The sequence below is a fragment of the Diorhabda sublineata genome, chromosome 9 (assembly GCF_026230105.1).
Source record: "Diorhabda sublineata isolate icDioSubl1.1 chromosome 9, icDioSubl1.1, whole genome shotgun sequence".
Classification (NCBI taxonomy): domain Eukaryota; kingdom Metazoa; phylum Arthropoda; class Insecta; order Coleoptera; family Chrysomelidae; genus Diorhabda; species Diorhabda sublineata.
In genome coordinates, this window is record NC_079482.1 from 22085725 (window position 1) to 22106562 (window position 20838).

The 20838-nt window shown below is 32.3% G+C and overlaps 1 protein-coding gene across 1 annotated transcript in view; it reads left to right on the forward strand.

Annotated features, from left to right (window-relative positions):
• LOC130448869 (galectin-8-like) overlaps window positions 1–20838 on the forward strand; it is a 48291-nt gene that overhangs the window by 10168 nt on the left and 17285 nt on the right. Inside the window, exons 3-4 of the mRNA XM_056786433.1 lie at window positions 368–445; window positions 3328–3658. Coding sequence (XP_056642411.1) covers window positions 368–445; window positions 3328–3658 — 409 coding nt within the window. The remainder of the gene's footprint in view (window positions 1–367; window positions 446–3327; window positions 3659–20838) is intronic.

Genomic DNA, 20838 nt, shown 5'->3' on the forward strand with positions numbered 1-20838 from the left:
TTAAGAATGCTTTTATTGGAACTCTTAGATCTAGTTGACCAGCACGGATACCGAAACAAATATATCAGAGAATATCATAGTAATAAAATATACAATGATTTTTTTCGACAAGAAGATTATTGAATAGCCGAAAAACGCCGTTAATATTACAATGTGGTCTTTCTTTGCATTAACTATAGTAAGGTATTTTATAAACAAAATTGATTTATTATTTAATTTTTATAACAAAAATAACGTTTCAAAAAGAGAATCATGGATATTAGTTGTTTGGAAACATAGTAAATAATGGCAAGTGTTATAAATAAAATATGAAATAAGTACTTTTATGAATTGAAATGATTTTTAATCTTATTTTGAAAATTTCCAGGTTTGCGGTAAATTTATGTTGCACTAAAGAACCTACAACGGATATAGCTTTGCATTTAAATCCCAGGATATCACAGAGGTGAGCTGATATTTTCTATAACTCTAAACATTAAAAACTCTAATTTGTTTTATTAGGTATTATCGGCTCTGATTGCAACAGCCTGTGAGTAACTATATAGTATTCACAGTTTGACACGCGTTCCGACAAGTTATTGTCTTCAGAATAGATTTTTCCATCGCTTTCATGATTACATAGCAAATGAATTCATCCGTTACTTTCGAATCTCATTTCGTTTTTACTTTATCTTGAAGTCAAATCTCACTATTTTGTTTTGCTATAATTCGGTTTAGTTCTGAAAATTTTCGCCCATAATTTTTTTACAATTTGTTCAACTGTTGAACAATAAGTAAAATCCTGTTTTTGTATCATAACATTTAGAAAATTCTTTCTTTGAGCAATTCTGTATATATAATAACACTTTGATAGTTGGTTATACAAAATATTAAATAATTTTCTTCAACTTTTTACTTTTGGATTCTTCTATATGTTTTTCGTTATGATTTATTTTGATTCCAGAGCTCTTTTCTATGAAAATTAGTTCAAAATAGCATGTAGAATTTTGTTTTGTTTAAAGCGATTAAGGTGGTGGGATCTACTAACAGTAGAGTGAGTAATATTAGTGTTAAAGTGCGTTTCAGAAACTAGCATAATATCGATTTTGTTGTTATAGATAAAGAATTTCAGCTCTTGAGTATTTGGCTCACGCCGTTGGCATTCCATATAGCTATGTTCAGAATTTGGGCCATTATGACTGTTACTTTGGGATTCCATTTCATTTCTTCTTTATCTTGAAATGCAATCTGACTATTTTGATTTGTTTTAACAAAATGATTGGTCAAAATTGACTATAATTTGGGTACAAAACTCTCTCGATAAAACTCACATCGCCAAGTTTTTTGCCACTAAAACATAAAAGTTCTCTACATGGAAAATACTTGTTAAAGGACCCTATATAAAAAGTTATAATTCAGTTTATGTTACAACGGTATATCCTTACAATCAGAAACTGACTTTTGTATTTATTTTAATGGATGTTTGATATTTTGAAAGATCCTTTTAACAGACCCAATTATGGAGTCTAGACACTCGTAAACGTCAAGAATAATTTCAGAAATAAAAACTCGATTCAAACGTAGAAGTTTTGATCGAATTTCTCTCTTGTTTTCATGGATCTATATTCCGACATCAAGTACAATAACATTTTTTTCGAAGATACCTCCGTAGTGTTCAATTTTCGAATAAAAGCGCCGTTTTATATCTCGAGGGAGATGAAGATGTAACTTCAGTGACCAAGTTAGAACTTTATTTGCCGAAAATATGAGAAGAAAAAAATAATATTTGTAGATGAAAGTTTTATCGATGTAGCAGTAAACTGAAAATGTATTTGTACTTTTGCTTAAACTCAATTTAAACTTTCATTCATTTCAACAATGTGTAAAAAACTTACTTTCTCTACTGTTTGTCCCATTTCATAAAAATTGGAATTTGAAAATGTGAACCGAATATTGAATGTTGAGCAACACAGAAAAGAGTCTACTCAGATATTTGGTCGATTTGTTACTACGTCAACTATACTACCATTAGAAAGGTATTTAGATGGATTAGTCGTCCACAGGTTTTTTAATTCTAACAAAGTCAAATTCAAAAGAGTGTTAATATTGATTTAAATTCCAATACCTCTACAAAACAAAACGGAACACCGGTGGTTTGCTAACAAAGTTTACAGGAACAATATGATAGTCAATTGTGATGTAATTAATTAACTTAACTAGAAATTCTGATTTATAACACGTATCAGTTAACATTGAATTAATGAAATAAATATTTTGAATTATATACATCGATTTACGTGCAATTGTATAGCCGCTGATGAAAATTACGTTGAATATTTTGATTATTTGCCGTCTTAGTTGTTCAATTAAACCTCTTCTGCCAATTTATTGTCTAGGATCTTGTATAGTTAGATATTGCCTCGCAAATTTACTAAAAAGGATCATCATTTGAGTACCAACGAGGGTTGCTAATTAAGTTTGACCCAATTGTCGAAGCAACTTTCCCATTCCGTTGAGGTACCTCCAAAACATGTGATTTAAACGCATCAATCGCTTCTTCAGGTGTAGAAAAACGTTGAACTTGCAATTTATTTTTGATTTTCGGGAATAAGAATCATTTGGTGCCAAACAAGGACTGTACGGCGGATGACTCATCAATTCAATGTTCAAAAACTCCTGATCTTCATAAAGCAGAATACGCAAACTACAAAAAACTCTTGAATCCACTAATACAAGAAACAAAGCGGAACTATTACATTAAAACAATTGATGAAATTAAAAATTATCCCAAAACCTCGTGGAGTATCATAAAAAATCAAGGAACTATTAACATATTAAAACAAACTAATGAGGGACGACTAACACAAAGCAGAAATTTTCAACAATTACTTCTTGGAAATATGAATGAAATTTGCAGGAAAAATAAAAATGACAATGAATCAAAATTTTTTCTTTAGACCTACTACACCTGCAGAAGTAATATTTACTATACAAACCTCAAAGAGTGGAAAATCTTCCGGTTATGATGGTATGAGAAATGGAAATAATCAGGAAAGAAATTCCCACATCTTTCATCATAATGAATAAAATTTTTGAATTTGGCATATGCCCGGATGACTTCAAATTGGTGATTGTATTGCTGGAGGTAAAAATATAATAATAACCGCAAATACGCAAAGAAAATTGTTGTGAATAGACTGACCGACTTTTTGGAAAAATTTCTGATTAACAATTTGGATTTCGCAAGGAAATATCCACTTAGGATGCGATTACCTAAACGGGAGGCGTAATGCTCCACCATTTTGTGTAATATCTAAAATGAATAATCAATTTGGTATTTTTTTTCAGATATGTAGTACGAAATACCCGCATCAAAGAACGTTGGGGAGTAGAAGAGGTGACTTCGTTATCAAAATTTGAATTAATAAGAAATCAACAGTTCCAAATCGATATTGTTATAACGGAAACAGAATTTCTGATCAACATTAATGGTAAATACGTTTGTTCTTTTGCCTACCGACTTCCTGTAATTGACATAAAGGCGATATCGATCGAAGGACCTGTGGATTCAATCAGCATAGAATATGAAAAAACTTCGGTTTATCCTGTTATAAAGAAATTTATGGCTGTTGAAGAAATTTATGAAGATGAAGATATTGTCAATTCTGATCAAAACTTGGTAAGTATCTACTCATATAACTTCAATTTTTATTTCAATTGCATCATATTGCAAATGTTCATGAATTATTACATCGGTCTAGATTTTCCTTTGCTTAGATATAATGTGAGAGGCACTTATAATACGAGGGTTGCTACTTAAGTTGACATTTTTAATGGTGAACGTACTCAGAACATTCATATTGGTCAAAACATGGAATTAAATCGCGAATATTTTAGCGCGATTATTTTCTTCAATTTTTGACGTGGATTAAATCAACAGTAGTGTGCCGGGGGTATTTTTTTGATTGACTTCAAGGAATCAAATACAACCGTGATCGCGGAATATTGCTCTGACTTATTAAGGCAGTTGCGGCAAAATCAGTAGACGTTTGCTTCGTAACAATGTTCCAGCCTACACTGTTTCGCATTCCCAAGATACTGAGATTTAACATCAACTATATAGCCCTGATCTAGTCCCATCCGACTATTTTTTGTTCACAAAGCTGGAGTTACGAGGCAAAATAGTTAAGAACGACGTTGGAATTAAACTGACGATGTATCAACGTTTCGACTCCAAGCTTGCATCATATTATAGAGCCATAGAAGCTTTAGTCAGACGTTCTCCGTTTGTTCTTTTTTAATTCCACCGTAAACATTTCTGAGCATTTTACGTTCCAAGATTTCTAATTTATTTTGGGAGCGCTACAATTTTTAATTCGTTGAGAGTAGGATGCGCCAGCTCGGCACGGGAATATTTCAGGTAAACGAAAAGGTAGTCCGAGTACATAATGCAACTCGTGATAGAATCATTGAGAATATTGCCTGGAATTTAGTACCTAATCCCCTTTGTAAATTGAAATTTGAAAAATCCAAAAATCAAAAGAATTTCTCAATCCGTTAAATTGCATTTTAACATTGGGTAGATACTAATCAATATACAATGAAGAAATAAATGTTTAAAATTTCCAGAAGCCGTAATTTGCAAAAAATTCATATAATACAATAATGCACACTTACAATTGGTTAAGTTGGCTTAAGTTAGGTTAGGTTAGGTTAGGTTAGTCAAATAAAATAACAGAGTATGGATTTTTAGATACAAAATGTGATATTTTTTTGTTATGTGCTTAGAATGTAAAATATTTTTTAATGAAATACACTATGAATATTTATTTTTTTTTGTTTTTCATTTCATAATTAAAATTCCGAGCTGCATAATGCTTCGTAACGAGTTGTCTAATATTCATGACAACCACGATCACGAGTTAGTTGGCATACACCCTTTATTTTGTTCGATGTTCGATACATTTTTTGTTCTTATGTCTTTTGAGTTTAACATTTTTGATACCATTCCAGCTACTTTACTATCTCTATGTCTTCCCCTCTGTGTTTGATAGTGACTCCCACATATTTGATGCTCTAATTAAATTTATCTTGGTTTTCGTTTTTTTTCTTGTTGAACACCAAACCAAATTCTCTTACTTTTTCTTCCAGTAGCTTAAATACACTGTGAAGCTCTTTTGTGAATTATAAATTGAAAATAAAGAATTTGTATAAATAGACAAAATGATAAAACAATCAGGTTTGTCATTGAAGCAACGATATACAAGGAATTTCAGTATACTGGTGATTCCAAGAGTTTTACTAGTCATTTTCAAACAACTAAAATTTGATGTAAAACCATGGGATCGGTAGTTGCAAGTTTTTGGAATTAATTTGTTTTCCGGAATCTTACGTCGCATGATCGTGCGTGGGAATGCCAATATCTCCGACAAATATCATACAAAAATATTTTATAAGAAAGCTTCATATTGATGAACTGTATTCATATTTCAAGAGCGTACAGAAATAGGAAATATCTAGACAGGATGGTATCTTATCTGAAATGATGACATACATAACAGAAACGGGAAAAACGTGGAGAAAGAATTGGTTGCTTGGATTGGAGGACACACATTATAATGTCAATTCACAACTAGTGAAATTGCTTGAACCATTTTGATCAGTATACGAGTATGTAGAAAAAAGAAAATGGATTAGTCAACGAGAAAAATCTTAACAAAAATTTAGTAGGAAAAGGAGCACAGAATATCTGTTTCATGTCCAGACAAATCTGAGGAAGTAAAAAGAGACTGACATAAAAAAAGGAGAAATAAAATTTGGAGTAGTTTTAGGAAAAAGGAGTCGAAGAGACTACAATCTCAATTGTTACTTTAAATAGAAATAGTTGAAACATTTAATGGAATCTACTTGCCAAATATCAAAAACTCCATTTGAATCGTGGTGGAAACTTTGGATTTACCGTTAGAAATAAGTTCCTAGGAGTCACCATCGAATCCATTTGTGCTTACGTACTTAAAGTGAAAGCTCAAAATTTAGGTTTTTCTCGTTAAAAACAAATTTTCCTTATACTTTTATCACTGAAAATTTTGAAACTTGAAAAAGTTAGTTATATATGTTAAGCAAACATTTTCAAACTATATGCGATGAATATTTTTCAACGTAGTTTCCTTGGTAATACGACTAAATACCAAAGAACAGAGAAAAACCTTGGAATTTAATAAAATATGATGTAAGGGCATTAATGGATGAAAGTATGGCGAAAAAAATTGGAAATGCAATAACCTGGAAAGCAAACAAACATAGGAGAGTATCGACATGGAAATAAAGAAGATTGTGACTCAGCAAGAACCAGGAAGATTAGAGAAGAAAACAAAAAATGATTGGTTTGACGAAGAATGAAAACGAGGGTTACCAGGAAGAAAACAAACAAGACAGAGAATGTTGAAAGACCCAAAAGACGAATTACACGCAGGAAGGTTGCGTGAATTATAGGAGTGTTACTTTATTGGATGTCGTATACAAAGTTCTAGCTAGAATTATAGATTAGGAAAATAATTAGCTGAACAAGTAGGTTAATACCAAGGAGGTGACCAAAAAGTCAACAAATTTTCATTCTGAACAATACCAATGACTAAAGATTAAACCTAAGGCACCTCTTTTTGGATTTTAAGAAAGCGTATGACTCAAAGAGTAGAAAACATATGTTGGAGGCGCTAGCAACACTCGAAATACTATACAATAACACCGGTAATGAAGTAGTTATCGAAGGAAGTCTATCGGAAAATTTTGAACTAAAACAAGGTTTGAACCTGTGATGATACTGAGAAGTAGTGGCATCCGAACCCAGGGAATAATCTAGAACAAGAAAACACAAATCCTTGCCTACGCAGATGATGTACTATAATTAGTAGAACTGAAAAGGAACAAGAGAAAATGCTTAAAAAAATGTGGACTACACATAAATGAACAAAATAACAAATATGTGGAGATAGAAATAGATTTTAATAACTTCAACCAATTAAAAGTGGAGACAGAGCGTGGATTTGATAGGAATTATAAATTTGATAAAGTCCAGCGAGTGACAGTGACAAACGAAGGAGATGAAACCAGGAAAATCGACAAAAGACGGGCGAGAGGGAACCAAACATTTGAAAGAAAACAGTTAAACAATCAACGGTGAGAGGACAAAAGGGCACTGTTCACAATCTCCCTCTTGTCTAGCCACAAGGAGTATGGTCGGGATTCGGGGAATAAATTGAAGTATAGGAAAATTATTATAGATAATTGATCCATTACCTTAAGTTTTGACCACTGACTTGAAATAACTTGGGATTAATATCGTCTACTTGGAACAGAATTTAACTCTGTGGGAGTTTTTGTTATTTTTTGTACGATTTTGACCAGAGTATATAGCGAATTTAAAAAAATCTTACGTTTCTCTAATATTAAAAGTTACGAAACAACTGTAAACTTTGGTTTTTGATAACTAAAATTTCAAGATAATACTGACTATGTAAATTAACATTTTTGTGTTCATATGGGAAAATTGTGCGTCTAAAAGTTTAAAATATAATTTTATTAAATGCACCGGTAGGGGAAATTACTGTAATCCTAACAGTTTGCAACTAACGCTTAATTAAACCAGATTTCAACTTTGGTAAGCTGATGCACGTTAAAGTTGTTAGGGTTGCAATGAGAGGATCAATATTTACCAGAAAAACTATAACTTTCGAAATTATTAATGCATGAGCAATGTCATTAAAAGTTTCACTCTTTTTTTGCTACTTGTTAAATTTATGTGGATATAAACTTTTAATTGGCAATGGGAATAATATTCATCACTAATTAAAAGAGTATATTTTTTATGTGTTTTTTATTATGTCGTAAAAATATTACCAAAGTCGTGCTAGCGGAAGCTGTAACTTTTGAGGTATACATTCGGTTTATGTACAACTCATTTTTCTCGAGCAGCATAAAAAGCAAGACATTACATTGATCAGTCATCGTAAATTCCTAATTGGCCCTAGATTCTCAAATTAACTTTTATATTATTTATAAAAGTTGCTCAAAAGTGGTTCTTTATATGAATAATGAAAAGAATTTCTTTAATCTCTACATAAGACGTTCCTAAACTTTCAAAATTTTACTGGATCCGGTGGATCTTGAATATTGATTCATCTCTAGTGTCCGTCTTCAAAGTTTTATATGCCAATAATAATGCTCCATTGTAGATAATTACACAAGGAAGTTTCAATACCGGAACTCATTTCATCAATGCGTCTTTGTACAGTGTTGTTAATCAAATTATGGCTTGATATCAAAACTAGTCCTATATTCTTACGCAAATTCCATTATTAATTTGTTCAATTTCATTTTTACATTGTGGAACTAAAGAACGAAACAGATATTACGGAAAACAAGTCTGTGGCTATAGAAGTCTTGAGATTGGCTAGACCAGTACCAGATTTTCAATCTTAAAATTTGCCGTTTTCAATGGTTAAACCAAGATTTTATTGTTTGAAATACGTCATACTCATTTTTCTTTTCGAAAACAATTCCAAATACAAATATAAGAGCTATACCATTATTGCAGTGAAGGAAAACATTTTGAGTGGCCTTAAGGTTTTAGAATGATGCATGACAATGGTACGAACACACTGTTTATTGCAACACAAATAAATTCTTGGAAATGTGCTTCGATAACCGAGTTCTGGTCTCCGCAGAGATTGAAGGTGAATTAAAATGAACTAAATTTTCTTCAAATCATTCCTTAAGTACTACGTGAGTACGAATATGATAAAAAAACGGGGATTGCCACTTAAAGGTTTTTATCAAAAAATGAAACAGTAACGAACAAATTCGAAAAAAAGAGTTGCATTGATTTTCGAAATATTCGCCATTAAGGAGACAAAAATAAATACTAATACTAACCAAAATGTGACTCCTTTGGACAAATGACGTCAAATGATATGAAATGACGTGAATCGACGTCAATTGACATAAGACATCCGATGACAATACAATAGATGCAATCAATTGGCTTCAATGGACGTCAACTTACATTATTTAAGGTCATTTTTCATATGAGAATTGTCAAGAAATAATAGGGACAAAATTATTAAATATATTTGAATGATTGATGTTCTCCTCGTTTTATTTTTAATGGAAACTTGCTAATAGGGTTACCAGATGTCCGGTTTTCGACCGGACAGCTCGGTTTTTTCGAGGATCATCCGGTTGAGTGCTTTGATTTCTTTGAAAGTGAATACAGGCATGTTATTCGTTCCTACAAGATGGCTAAGCTTGTTTAAAGCTCACTATTTATCAGATGAAGAAAACGAAATTGCAAATGAGAACAATCCTACTTTTAATGTATTTGTATTTTACTTATAATTTTATGGCGTCTTTCAAAGAAATTTTGCTTTTGCTAGAAAAACATATACCTGAACACCCTTCTAAAAAAATAAGCGACCACCATTTTGGCATAAAAATACACATGGCCTTGAAGAAAGGCTATCTTTCAGAATATCATTCTAAACAATTTGTGAGAAATGCTCTAAATGTTTACCAAAGAGCTCTGGTTTACGTAGCAAAGTGGTATAGCTTTGAAAATAATCATTTCAAGACTTTTAGTTGTTTAGATTTAGAATCTGGAATATTGCCCACCCTGGATCAATTAATAGATTTTTGGTTCATATCTCCTTGGTAACAAGAGCAACCTACTTGGAGGTAAAACAGTAGATTGTGGTGTACCTTCTTCATGAAAGAGGTAGCACCAAGTTTGTTGAAACTTTTGCAATGTGTTTCCCTTATCCAATGCCTTCGTAGAAAGGATATTTAGTGAAATAGGAAATTTTTAGACAAACGAAAGAAATATTCTCTGTGTAGAAAGCGTTGATGGTGAGCTCTGTATTTTTTTCAACATAAACAGTAGTTGTATCGAATTTAAACATAATCGATCGGTCGAAAAATAAGATATCAAAAAAAAAAAACGAGTTGTAAGTAGCGGCATCTATGTGAAATATATTGAAAAGTGAAAAAAAGTTTAGTTACCTACAAAAATATAAAATATTCTTTGTTTTTTAAACTTTTTATTAAGGAATAAAATAGTTTTATTTTTTGAAATTAGAAACTGTTTTTTTCGCGACCACGTCTGGCAACCCTACTTGCTAACGGTAAAAAATGCGCTGAAGCCCTACTCTGAAACTAATATAATAATAATAAAACCATGAAAGTCTTCAACAGCTTCTTGAGGTGATGAAAATCGATGTCCGCGTAATGACAACCGATTTTGGCCGACCTTCTCCACATCCATCACTGACGGACTTTCAGATGGTGCTTAATTACAAAAAGTTGCACGAAACGATTATATTCATTGTTTTTGAGTAAGACCTTCTTTGAAATTTGAGAATTAACCAACGTAAGCCTCTCGGGTGATTTCCATTTTTGCATAAACCCACTTCTTTTAAACGTTCAGTATCAACAACTTACTCAGTCAATATCTAAATTGCCACTAGATTCGCAATAACAAATTTCTATGTTCACAAATACAGTGGCGCCACAACTCATTAACGCCACCTATTATCTGATTGTAGAAACTTTATTATTATGAAGAGGTTTGTGAAGTATGGGCCCTTTGTCACTATTTAAACTTTTAAACATTTAATCATCTCAAGAGTTTCAAATTTATCCAACTAATCTATCCAACAATTCATTTTTGAGACACTATATTTTGATTGAACAAAACAGACAATTCAATCAAAATTATTTGGAGAAAGAGTGGAAACAATTCTCGTATTTTAGAAAGTATTTGAAAGAAAAAACAACAACGCCTCGAGCTGTATGCTTTACTAAGCATCTGAGGCATAATAAGAAAATATTTATTGAACACGGAAAGTGTGTGATAAATATTTATTTACTGTTAATAATTTTCCAAAACGCGATTTTTAGATTTGGAACTAAATAATTTATTAAATACAAAAACATAATTTTATAGCTATTATTAAGATTGTGGGGGCCTTGTTAGTCCTAATAGCTTGGATGATCCCTTTGCAGTCGAATTTGGATTTATCTTTTTTTCCTAAATTATAAAAGATACCTCAAATATCTGAAAACCAGGGTTCACAATTTCTCGGTCGTCACATATCTCAAACATGGGCATTTCCAAATTCAAACAAAGTCAAATTGACGGAGGCAGGGATCAATGGTAAGATAAATTCTGATTGTGATCGAATAGGGAAACGAACGAGTGCAAAAGAAATAAAATAAGAAACGCTAGAGAAGAGGTAGCAGAAAAAAAAACGAAAGACGGAACGGAACGAAATAATTATGAATTGGAAAGTCTGAAAATACAAAAGTAGTAGAGGAAGACCAAAATCAAGATTTATGAATACGACACAAAACAGAAAAGATTTTGGGAGAGGCCTATCTGTATCGTTTCTCATGTTAATGGTTTGTGGATAGAGTAAATTTCACAATTAATATTTTTTTAGACCCCATTTATCATACTAATTACCACTCAACACTGCTAACACCTTAGCATCGATAACGTTATTTTGGTTATCACCTTTTTTACCGCCAGAATTACATGTATAGTTTGTCGCGTATCTTCAATATTCAACTAAATGCTCTACTGTGAGCTCCTGCCTCATATTTGGTCTTGAAATAATTCCAGAATACAGGAAAATTTTGAACAGTTACCAAATAATAGACCGAGCCCCCTGTCATCTTTAATAGTTTCCACTACATTGAATTATGAACGGACAGTATATATACAGACAAGTTGAAAGGGTCTAACACATATTTAGAATCAGAATAATTGTTATACCTTAAGAGAACTGGGAGTACAAGATGTCGTTAGATGGGTAAGAGCAAGACGCCGACAATGGAGAGACCATGTAGAACGAATGGCTCCAGAACGGATTGCCAAATGGGCCAAAACACAGAAACCAGACACAAGACGCCCAATCGGTAGGCCCCCAAAACGCTGGTACGATAGCTGGACTTCGGCGTCACAAGAGGGCAGATGACAGACCTGACAGGACCTCGTCCTACTACAAGAAGGAGAAGAAGAAGAAGAAGAAGAAGAAGAAGAAGAAGAAGAAGAAGAAGAATAATTGTTAACAGTTTGGGAGATTCTAATCCATGGGCATAAATGTACGTAATAAAGATTCATCAATCAGTATTTATTTCTAGGTTCACTCAGTACCGTTACATTTGAGGGTTAAAGTTTGCTTAATATTTAAAATAATTCTATTACAGTTTGCACCTTCAAATGTAGGTTATGCAAATTATAGAAAATAGTACAACAAAAACATTAAGCACAAACAAAGTCTGCAAATACTCAGAAAACGTACTTGTTGCCAATTTTTCCAAAAAATTTAAGATACTAAAATCATCACACTGTGCTATTTATTCGATCTTAAAATTGATAGTATCTTTGAAGTTAACTGCATTTTTAAAGAACTCTGGAATTGGATATACACCCAAAAAAGTCAAAAACCTTTTCTTCTTCTTCTCATATAGGGCGTCGCAAATATATTAATTATCCATTTACATATTTCCTCTATCTTTTCCTGTATTATCCTAGTATCATTTGATTTATTGTCTGTTGAATTTAATTTTCTATATCTGCTATTTGTTCGTTCCATATCTTTCTTGGTCTGCCCTTTTCTGTCGATGAATTCAGTGTAATTTATTCCAGTATCAAAATTGGAAACTACTTATCACTCTTCAAATTTATATTAATTTGAAACTTTCGTCAAGGCGTACTCGAAATTCGATGCGATTACCCATTTCCTCTATCTTTTCCTATCCTGTGTTAGTATCGTTTGATTTATTGTCTGTTGACTTTAATTTTGTTTATCTGCTATTTGTTCGTTCCATAATCTGTCTTGTTCCATCCTTTTTAAATGTCTAAACCGGTATACGATTCTTCTATTTAGTTTTTCTTATAATTTAGTCTCGTTGTTTATGCAACTTAGTTTTTACTTTTAATTTTCGTTGACACTTCATCTCGATTACGTTTTTTTATTTTATCTACTTTATTGTTATCAACGTTTTATTTTTATATATCAGTGTTGGAATTTTATTCAATGCTTAGTATATATTTGTTGCTTTTTTAATCTGTTGATAACCTCCTCTTCTATTTTGCCGTCTTCTATTATTCAGATATTTTTGTCAGTTGTTATCATTGCGTTTCTTTATGTTAATTTCCATTTGCAATTTTTCTATCCCTTCTATCCAAATTTTTGTTAGTGCTCTCAGCTTTCTGTGATTTTCTGCCATAATAACGATGTCGTCTACATATAGTAAGTTTGATTCGATGAAATGTAAATCAAAATAGTTTATCATTTTAGTAAAAATACTTAAAATTTATAACTTTTGTTTAAGTTTAGTTAATACCAGTCGAATGTTTGATAATAGTGTACTGCATCATGAAAAAATTCAAAATATCACTTTTAGCTTTTAGTCCTTATACTGAGACTGAACGTTTGGTATACCTCTCACTTAAAGAATAATGGTGGGAATTTGTATAAATAAATAGAAACTGATGATGTCAAAATATTTGTTGAAACATGTAATTTGCTCGATTACTGCACAAGCAGCAGCTTTATTCTAAACGTATTATGAGTATTTATAGAACGAAATAATTTATTTCAAGATATTTAATGCACAAATTGACGATTTTATTCCAGTATCAAAATTGGAAACTACTTATTACTTCAAATTTCCATTAACTTGAAACTTTCGTCAAGGCGTACTTAAAATTGGATGCGATTCGAGAAAATGTCTCTTTAAGGATTGCGAAAAACAAAGAGTTTATAAAGCATTTCTAATTAAATGAAAAATAAAATTCCAGCTAAAACAGTCTTGATATCTTTTTCAACGTTTTCCAAACAATTTTATGTCTCCAACAACATAAATATGATGAAAGCATTTTATAGGCCAGTATCTTATTTTGTTTCGTTATTTATCAATAGAAAAAATGAGAAAGAAAAAAAATTTTTCCAACGTTTAATTAGTTTTTTTTCACTATGCAGTGTTTTGCTTAGTCTAGACAAACGGTAAATTTAATCTAAAACACAAGTATATCGGAAACTTGTGGAAAGTGACTAAAGCTCTTTTTATGTAATGAAAAGCTTCAATTTTGCCCTTGCACGTTTCAGCTACCAATCAAGAAAAACTAACCCAGGTACCCAGTTACCCCTCGGCCTTCAGTTCCACGTAAATCAGCTGTTTTTTTAGAAAGCGTATTCTATTTTTTTTTGTAACGTTGCCTTCGTCCATATGATTATACAATCTTCAACAATCCCGGGAAATATTTTTTTAAAGAATTTACAAAAGTATCTTAGATTGGGTGGAGCAGTAGCGCACGACACGTTTACAGAAGTTGTCAGATTTGAAGTGGATTCTAATTGAGTCGGGCACTCGGCAATTCAGTCATTTCGTGCGATCCTTTCGAAGGACAATTCATAGATTGGAGTATAGATTATGGAGACATGTATATATCTAAATTCTTTATTTCGATGTACTCTCTAGCGCTCGAACACCCCGAACAGAAGAATTTGAACAATAGGTGGAATGAACTTTCCTTATTTTCTTTGCATCTTGGATATCGAGCTTCTTGCGTGATGTAAATAGTCTTGTAGTACTTTGCCATATACCACGGCCAGAAATTCGTTTCGATTTGGATGAGGCTGCCCCCAGTACCTTATAGGGCTCTCAAAAGAGAGTTTTGGTCTGTTACATACCAGTGGTTTTCAGCCATCTGTTCAGAAAGCTGTCTCCAGATCTTTTCTCCATTGGAATATCAATGAAACCATCGGGTTCGGGAATTGGCCGGCAGCCGGCAGTCATTTACATGGACAATGAAATGACCAGGTTCTCACACAAGAAAGACATAAATAATAGTTGGCAGCTTTTCAAGCAGTTTAATACAGTTTTGTACCACCTTAAAGGTGATAATAGGTGCACTGAGTGACTAAGACCTTGTCGGCTGTCACAGCAAATAAAAATGGGTTTGTTCTTTTGCTTTTGATTGATTATATTTCCAGCACAGGCATAAATTACACATTTCTCTGCTTGAATGATTGTGGCTGGGGGCGGACCTCATTCCGTCGTTACAAAAAATTGCTGTCCCAAGTTGTGTCTTGGACTCATCTCTAAAATGTGTTGTTATTCCAAATACAGATCTATAAACTTTGATCCTTAGTTTCTGAAAAAAATAACAGAACCGGTCTGTTACAATTTAGTGTCAGCAAAAAAGCAAGAGACTTGTAGATGATGAAGATTTGGAAGAGACATTTTATAATCGAATGTACCAATAGAGATCGAAAAATAGCTGCAGTGTTCATAACACCCGGAGTCAAAGTATATAATGTGACTATGTAAGATATATTGGACAATGGGGGCGCCGATTCATCATGAAGAAGCGGCGATGATAATAGCTTCGGAAAGATTATCCTAAGTCCTAAGAAAATGCAGTTAGCTTGAATTCCAAGGGGGACCCATAGTGATTGTATGGTGTCGAAAGTCGTATTGGATATAGAAACAGATGAGTTCAACATATGGTGAATTGTCATTCCAAGAAGGAATTATTCCAAGTTGGAGGCAGTATAACGAGGCTAGATTCGTTTACAAAGTTGTAACTTGGTATTTACTTAAATGAATCTAGGATTGGCTATAAAAGCAGAGGATAGTAAGAGATAAGTTTTTAAGAGATAGAAGTTACGAGATGATTCGATGAAAACGTCGAAAGTTTAAGTGAAGTCTTATAAACCCTTATTTCTGTAAGTCTTCGCACAAATAATAAAGTTCCGGCGTATTGTTACTTTGATTTTTCAGATACTTTCCAAAGCAAATTTTCAATGTGGGTATTTTTGTTTTACTAAAATTTGTGAATTTCGGATAATCTTGGTGTGCGTTTAAGATAAATATTAAAAGTTTCACAAGAGATGTTTTTTTGACGCTTATATTATTGAAGCCAGCAAAGAAAATCGTTCACCGTAAAATTTCATGAAAACAACAACAATTTTTGTTGTTGAATATCAACTTCATATTTAGCCAGGAATATTTTCAATACGTAAAAAGAAAATATAAGTTCTAGAATCATGATAATAGCTAGCAAAACATTCAATTTCACTTTTTGATTTGTTTCTCCTATACTTTAACGAGTTATTGGGAGAAGATTTTTTTGTTATACATATTCTATATATATACTTTTCATCTCAACTCTCTCAATCAATACTTTTTCCATATTCGATGATCATCCTTTTTATGTTATTCACTTTCTAGGAGAATGGTCCAGCTTAAAATATCTGTACATTATTTTTCCTTCTGCCAAACGAACCGTCTGAATTTATTGTTGTTTCATAACCAACTTTTCATCGCTGTCTCCCTGTATCTACGACTACTATTCTTTTATGATTGCAATTCAAAATTTGTATTCAAGTTTGTTGAATAAGGATGAATGATGATATATTTATTTTGCTGTAGTATTCCAATCTGAACACACTGTACGATACGAAGCGGATAGCAAGTGAAACTGTTAGTTTTCAAGTTTTGATCTTAAGTCTGAAAACTTTCCGTATCTCCTCAGATAGGCTGCTTTAACTACCAAGAATTAGTTTTTCGAGTGCCCCTTGAGAAAACATGTCGCCAGTAGACAAGTAGTTATCAGCATGCTGCTCTATCTGCTTTTTATGAATGTTTTGCTTAAAGTTGTTTCAAGTTGTTTCAAGGTTTCAAAGATATGAGGTGAATCAATATAAATTTAAGGTAAAATTCAGTTATGAATATGATACGAACAAGCAATAAAAACTATTAAGTTAGAATTTTTGGAACCGTTGCTGATATTCGTACTGAACACACTGTACCTTTACACCAACACTTACAATCTTCAGAGACTTCAAAACGCGCGACGACAGTGTAATTGTGAGTGTTGGTGTAGTGGTAATGTGAAAAGGATGGTCAAAAAAAAGTTCAAAACGATTTTATTTATTATTGGAGGAAGTCTAGAAGTCGGTGAACAAATCAACTAACTTGTCTTCCTCAAAGCTATAAAATTTTTTAAATATTATTAAGTAAAGGGAAAGAGAGGGAGAAATGCTTCTTTGTCAAAAAGATGTCTTTAATTTGTAGACAAAAGTTTGTAGGAAAATAAGAAAGAAATAAAAACTAAATAAAGACATATTATTTTAAAATCATATTCAAATCACTGCCACTGAAAGCGACAGTCAAACTGATACTGATTGAATGTACACCAAACAATGTAAAAACTATCAGTTTTGATGACAAATGGTATTCAAATATTATAATTTAGATACAGGGTGAGTTCAAAGTACGATAAAATCTAAATATCTCACAAAATAGAAAAAAACAAACATCGTGTATCTGTAAAGCATAGGGACCTTAATATATGGTTTTTCAAATTAGATACTCTGTAAACCATACAAGAATATGATATATTGAAACCACTAAATTAACCACTGACTTTCTAAATTCGGTTATAGACATGATGTTAATGATTGTCTTTTTAAATTCTATAATTAGGCAGATTCAAATATAAAAATAAAACTTGTCATCATATTAAACGAATTAACTAAACGAATAATAAAAAACTTCAATTCTCAAACCTACTAACGATAAAAATTATTTAGAGAAAAGGAAAATAATGACCAAACAAATACAGCAGAAAATGTTAAAGTGCGAACCATTTAAGAATTGAATTGCTCAAATATAATTGTGGTATCAGATTTATCTATTGCTAAATATGATCTTGTAGAATCTATTATTTGTAAACTATATTTCATTTATATCCCCACAAAAATAAATCCAACTTAGTTAGGTCCAGTAACTGGGGTTCCAATTCTTGTTGATACTTAATGTTACCAGAAGATATTACGGGATGGTTATGATTGGTGAGTTTATCTATCTTATGGTCATTTTCTATTGAATCCAAATATCTGTCATGGATGAAACTGATAATAAGTTGCAAGAAGTGGACGGTCAGTATTCATCAGATGCTTCACAGCTGGCTCATTTCGATGCTATGCGATGCGATTTGAGTTATGCACATGGTGTGCTTGTTTATATTGTATTGGGTGTTATCCTATAAACGTATCCTTGTTCTACGTTATAATAAGCAATCTCAACTTCGTCGATTAATTGCACTAGAGTCTGTAGAGGATGGTGCAAATGAAACAATCTCCAAACATATAACAAAATTTTTCGTTGAGATTGGAATCGATTGACCGGGATGGCCTCGAAAGAGCATTAATGTCAACTTCTTGGATGGAATCGACGTGCAATATATGGCCTCGAATTGTCTTGATAGAAAAAGACTTTTTTATAGATTTAAAAGATTCAGATACGGCAGTAAAGAGATTTGTAGGACATCCTCAACATAAGGTCTAACTGTCATAAGTTTAGAATCAGTACAAGTGATTATCGCTTCCATAAGCAATAGCCCATAAAATCATGACTTCAAGAGTCCTGCCTTTCAATAGAAAATATAATTTACGTCGTTTATGGTGGTGTTTTACCTAAACAGAAATTTCGATTCATCGTTGACTACTATATTAGGACCATTTTGTCTTCCGGTGCTGCTGTTCTCTGCACGAATTCAAACATTGACCTCAGAGGTCCGCTATCAAAGGAAATGCTAATCAAGGACAGTATAAAAAGAGTCAAAAGACTTAAATGCAGCGATGTAGCGTAGAAATAGTAACTGGTTTACCTTCCTCTCTGAAAAATTGGTAAAAATTTGACGTGAAGTACCAATTTTTTGTCAAAGTTTTTCCTAGTATTTGATTTTATAGTTTACTCTCAGATTCATTATAGTATATCTTTAGTAGTAACTAAATATTCTTCGAAATTTTTGGACATTGTTTGAAGAAGCTTTCTCGCCGGAGAAGAAAATCATCTGACCTTATATGTTAATGATATAAAATATTAACTGTCAGTATTTCCAATTAGTTTTGACATAGTGTTTCAGTGATTAATTCATCGCAGTTTGACTGCAATAAGTTGATTGCTTCGCGGAAGCGTGTAGCAGGTCCCAAAATTTTTAATTTGTGTCAAAATAAATTGCTATTTCCAACAAGGAAATTATGCAATATGTTTCACCTTCGAGTCCAAGTTTTTTGAAGTTTTTCAGGTACTAATAAAAATTACTTCCTTATCTGATCACTTACAATCATTTAGTTTTTTAGACTTGAATACTATTTTGTGGGCATATTTAATTTTAAAAAAATATCCAATTACTATGTTAGCATGTGATGTGTCATTTCAAAAACAATGGTTATTCAAGAAATTTCTAGAATTTGAAACTTCTTGAGCCAAGACAGGATATAAGATATATGGCGTTTGTGAGGCTGCAGACTTCATTTATTGAGGTTCCAGATCGGAAATTAATACTTCCGGCTTTTGTATTATCGTTTTCCATAGAAAAATATATTTTTCTCGATTTATTGGGCAAGATAACCCAACCTCAGTCCTCAGTTCCTCGTTTTTCTTGACATAAACGTATTAATATCTGACATCTAGGACTTCGATAAATGGATTCTATGACACCGAAAGCGGTAAACTAACGTGATTACGATCCTAACCGAGTAGGTAAGGAAGTATAGCGAATTTTCTAAAAATCAAGGTTATTCAACCATGAATTCCTCTTTGGTCGATTTTTTTCCCAAAAATTGAAACTTTTTCCGTATTAGATCATCATATATATGGAACTATTTTCGTAAAAGTGGAAAGTCAGACGGCATAAAATTATTCGTTTACTCTAGAACCGGTCTAATATTCTATAATAAAACCAAAACTTTCTGGTTCATGCAGATTCCAATTTCTCTGAAAAATAATGAACATGAATCTTTTATTTCCGTCGTGCTCTCAAATGTATTAGAAAAACTAACGAAATGCGCGTCGTAACTCTCACATCAAAGCAAAAATTCTGTGTACTCCACTAAATTGATATCAAATAACGGTGTCTCTTTTCTTTGTACTTCGAGTCACATGTTGTTACTGTGCTTTCGGTTCAATTTGGATTATAATGAGATTCGTTTTTTAGTTAACGGAGGAGATATATTGAATAGGAAATTGAATAAAACGTAGACGTAGTTTCAATTTAAAAGGAACTATGGAAAACTGACTTTGTAATGATCTTTTCCTCTAACTTCTCACTTATACCGTATCAATACTTTGCAAAATATTAAATTTAGGTATGTGAATAGAAACCTTCGATCAAATACTGTCATAAGTCGAAAAATTAGAAAATATTTTACTGTACTATTGGCGCTACAAAAATCTCCAATTAAGTCACTCAATTAGTTATTATTGTGTTTTTGAGTAACCATCCGAAAAATGAAAAATCAAGTTACTAATTATTTCAAACGCTTATTACTCGATTTTTTTGATTTATGACACTATTTGAGCAAAGGTGCGATGTATAGAAGTATACAGTATATACTTTTATACTCTTGTGAATACGGGAGTTGTCTGAAAAGTTTCCAAGCTCAACTTGAAGATACCCTTACCAATGTAAGTTGGGAAATATATGGGCGCATGCGTTGAGAGATTTTCATTAAAATTTCACCCATTTTTAACGCTGTTTAGCTTATTTTTCTAGAACAATAACTCTTCTTCTTCCAATGCCTGCTTCATTCTAACTAAGGTTGCCAATCATCCTTTGGAATTCCTCACGATCTTGAGTCATGCGCATTCCTTTTCTACTCAGGCCGCGCGTGCCTTCTATCTTCCCTTCCATGATCAGCTATAACAAGGCATATTTTTGATTTCTAAAAATGTAGCCAAAGTAGGAAGCTTTCTACAATAGTTAATAGTTCTCGTTCTCTGCTC